Raw genomic sequence first — 2861 nt, 5'->3', positions numbered from 1 at the left:
CCACCATCAGGGGCCCGTTCTGTTCCACCGTACGCCTCGATGCCCGATTCTGCATCGATGCCGCAGTCAGCATCTATTCCCAGCACCTCACAGCCTCAGGTGCCAATATCTTCTGCCAGATTGGCAAGATTGGAGCGTGTTGAAAAGGAACGGCTTGCTTTGAAGCAAGACGGATCGATATTTTGAAAGGGCGAATGAGATAATGGGTTACTTGAAGACCCTATTGGCTCTTATGGGAGATCGAGAGAAGGCCCGGCGCGAGGCGAGCCACGGCGGACGCCGTGTCTCCGGGAGATGAGTTCATTCTTCGAATGATTACGGACCTAATGATGAGGAAGATGTACTCCGGACACCTCAGAACATGTCGGTCACGTCCATTGGAGATACCCAAGATTCAGAGGTTCAGGTTTTAGAGACCGTTCCAACACCGGTAGAGAAGAGAACGAAGAAAAGGCCAAGGTGGTTTGACGAGTACACCGAAATGAAGAAGAAGATGAAGCCATCAACAACCAATGTGAATGTTGACCCACTTCGGCCCGTTGATGAGAAGCTACTACATAGTTTTCGAAATTGGTTAGTGGGAACCATCGGAAACAAGTATCCGAGGGACGTCTTCACCGGTCTCTGTGGCGTGGCTTGGTTCTCGACCCTAAATACAGACAAACTATGGCTTTCTGATGACGTAAGTTTATTAACTAAGTATTATATGTTGTTATTTACTGCTTTTTACCGTTGTTATTTGTTTTTTTTTTAATGTTGTTATTCTTTGTGACTTATTTATATGTGCTGTGCAGCATTTGGATGTTGCTTTCCATATGATGAGGAGGAGGCAACACTTCTTCCCGGAGTTGTACCCACGTAAGTGTACTGTGATGCCATCTTGGTTTACCTCATCGTTGAGGGGTCGGTGGGATGCTTGGAAGAGCAATACTGACCATGATGGTTTTGTTTGGGATGAGTCCATCTTGGAACTCCTTCGTGGGGATCCAAACCAATTTTTGCCTTCTTGGAAGGGTATGGAGTGCATATACATGTCCATGTTCTTGAACAGACCGAAACATTGGATCGCTATGGAGGTCAATCTTGAGTTGTGGAAGATATTCCTCTTCGATTCGAGTCTTGGATCTCTAACGAAAGACGAACTGAATTCGCTTATGGATGTGTGGTGCCCTTTACTAGCCAAATTGGTGGACCAGTGTGGTGTATGTGACACTCATTACATGGTGATGGTCCCTCAAATGACAGCCTCCGAAAGTCAGGTCAGACCCTTCGACTGGGAAATGATGGACAATAAAGTTGTACCTCAGACAAAATCGAGGTAATTTAAATGCATTTTTTTATAGTATGTTTATTAATTAAGAAAATTTTTTTATAATATTCTCTATGGTTTATTAAATTTGGCGTTTACCTACTATTGCAGCGGCGATTGTGGAATGTACGTCATAGAGCATATTGAGCATAAGTTATTGGATCTACCATTCGATGGAGTACATGATCAGCATATGTCGCTCTTTCGGCAGAGATGGGCAGTAGATTTATTCTACCAGAACTTGGCATGAACTTTAGATGTTTAATTTTTTATATTTGTTGAACAATGTTTACTTTTACACTTTTCAATTTGAACAAACTACTTTCACTAAAATTATTTTATTTTATCAGTAGAACTTGTTTTTGGCTCAGATTTTTAACAAAGTTTAGAAATAATGCAATACGAAATACGTAACAGTACAACACATGTTCATGCCACAAATTAAAAATATTTTACACCATAAATATAAATAACATAATAGTCCAGCGCATCACAATACTAATAAACTAAAAATTTATGTTAAACCTCGGTAGGTGCAAGTGCTTCTGTTGTGTCCCGTGGCACCGCACTTGCTACATTTTCGTGATTTTATAATCCTTTCACCATTACAAGCAGTTCGGTTGTTCTTAATTCTTCCAACCTTTTGCTTCTTGGGTCGCCCTACTGGTTGCTTCTCAACAGGCACTCCAACTGTCATGTTCTTTATGTCATCAGGTAATTCCCAATCATCCTCGTCACCAACTGGCATTGTTCCTTCGTATGTTCTCCTCCAATATTCGGTTGTGTAATATGGCGAGCATAGTGTGTACACGCTAATACTTCGCTCCTGAGATGCAGCACATGCATGAGGACAAGGAAACTTCATGCCCGGAACAAGCGCAAGTGCAACTCTTTTCCCGCAAGTCCACTACGCCACCTATGAGAATCGTTCTTCCGGGGTGAACTGCAACGTGTAAGGCCCGCATGAGTCAACGTTCAAAAAGCCGACCTTTTTCAAAATGCAATGCCAAGTCCTCCTCCATTTCTGGTGCTAGGGGTTTCGTCCACTTGTCAGCTTTTTCTTTTCGTGAAGCAAACCACTTCTGGACTTTGGACCTCAGGAATGCTACAGCAGCAGTGATCGGGAAGCCTCTTGCATCCTTAGTTGTGTTGTTGAAGCTCTCAGCCCAGTTGCTCGTCATTACATTGTAACGTACCCCTGGAAAGTACGACCGAACCCATTTTTCAAATCCGATTTCCTCAAGATATTTTGCAACCGCTGGATTCATGGCCCGAATGTTCTCAAATTCTCTGTGAAACTCTGATCTTGAATACGTGTACGCACACGTGTAAATGTGATTCGTGAAGACGTCAGTCTTGAACTTGTGGTTCACGTTCATAATAATGTGGTGGTAGCATGCACCGTGGTGTGCATCAGGGAACACGATATCCAAAGCACGAACAATACTTTGATGCCTATCCGAAACAAAAGCTAAGTTCTCAACATCACCAATCGTTTCTTTCAATTTTCTCATAAAATAGGTCCAGGAATTGTGGTTTTCATCGTCAACTA

At 42.7% G+C, this 2861-nt stretch overlaps 2 protein-coding genes across 2 annotated transcripts; one reads left to right on the top strand and one right to left on the bottom strand.

Moving 5' to 3' along the window:
- The first annotated feature begins 809 nt into the window (after window positions 1-809).
- LOC133035403 (uncharacterized) lies at window positions 810-1679 on the top strand. Its single transcript, XM_061111277.1, has 2 exons — window positions 810-1318; window positions 1421-1679. Exons 1-2 carry the CDS (start codon window positions 816-818, stop codon window positions 1557-1559), a joined length of 642 nt encoding a protein of 213 aa, XP_060967260.1. The 5' UTR covers window positions 810-815; the 3' UTR covers window positions 1560-1679.
- Window positions 1680-1823: 144 nt separating this feature from the next.
- Window positions 1824-2174, bottom strand: LOC133035862 (uncharacterized). The gene has a single exon (XM_061112291.1). The coding sequence runs from the start codon at window positions 2172-2174 to the stop codon at window positions 1824-1826; it is 351 nt and encodes a 116-aa protein (XP_060968274.1).
- Between the last annotated feature and the right edge of the window lie 687 nt (window positions 2175-2861).

Source organism: Cannabis sativa, chromosome 3 (assembly GCF_029168945.1).
Source record: "Cannabis sativa cultivar Pink pepper isolate KNU-18-1 chromosome 3, ASM2916894v1, whole genome shotgun sequence".
Classification (NCBI taxonomy): Eukaryota; Viridiplantae; Streptophyta; class Magnoliopsida; order Rosales; family Cannabaceae; genus Cannabis; species Cannabis sativa.
The sequence above is the reverse complement of the archived record's forward strand: the minus strand, read 5'-3'. Positions and strand labels throughout refer to the sequence as shown.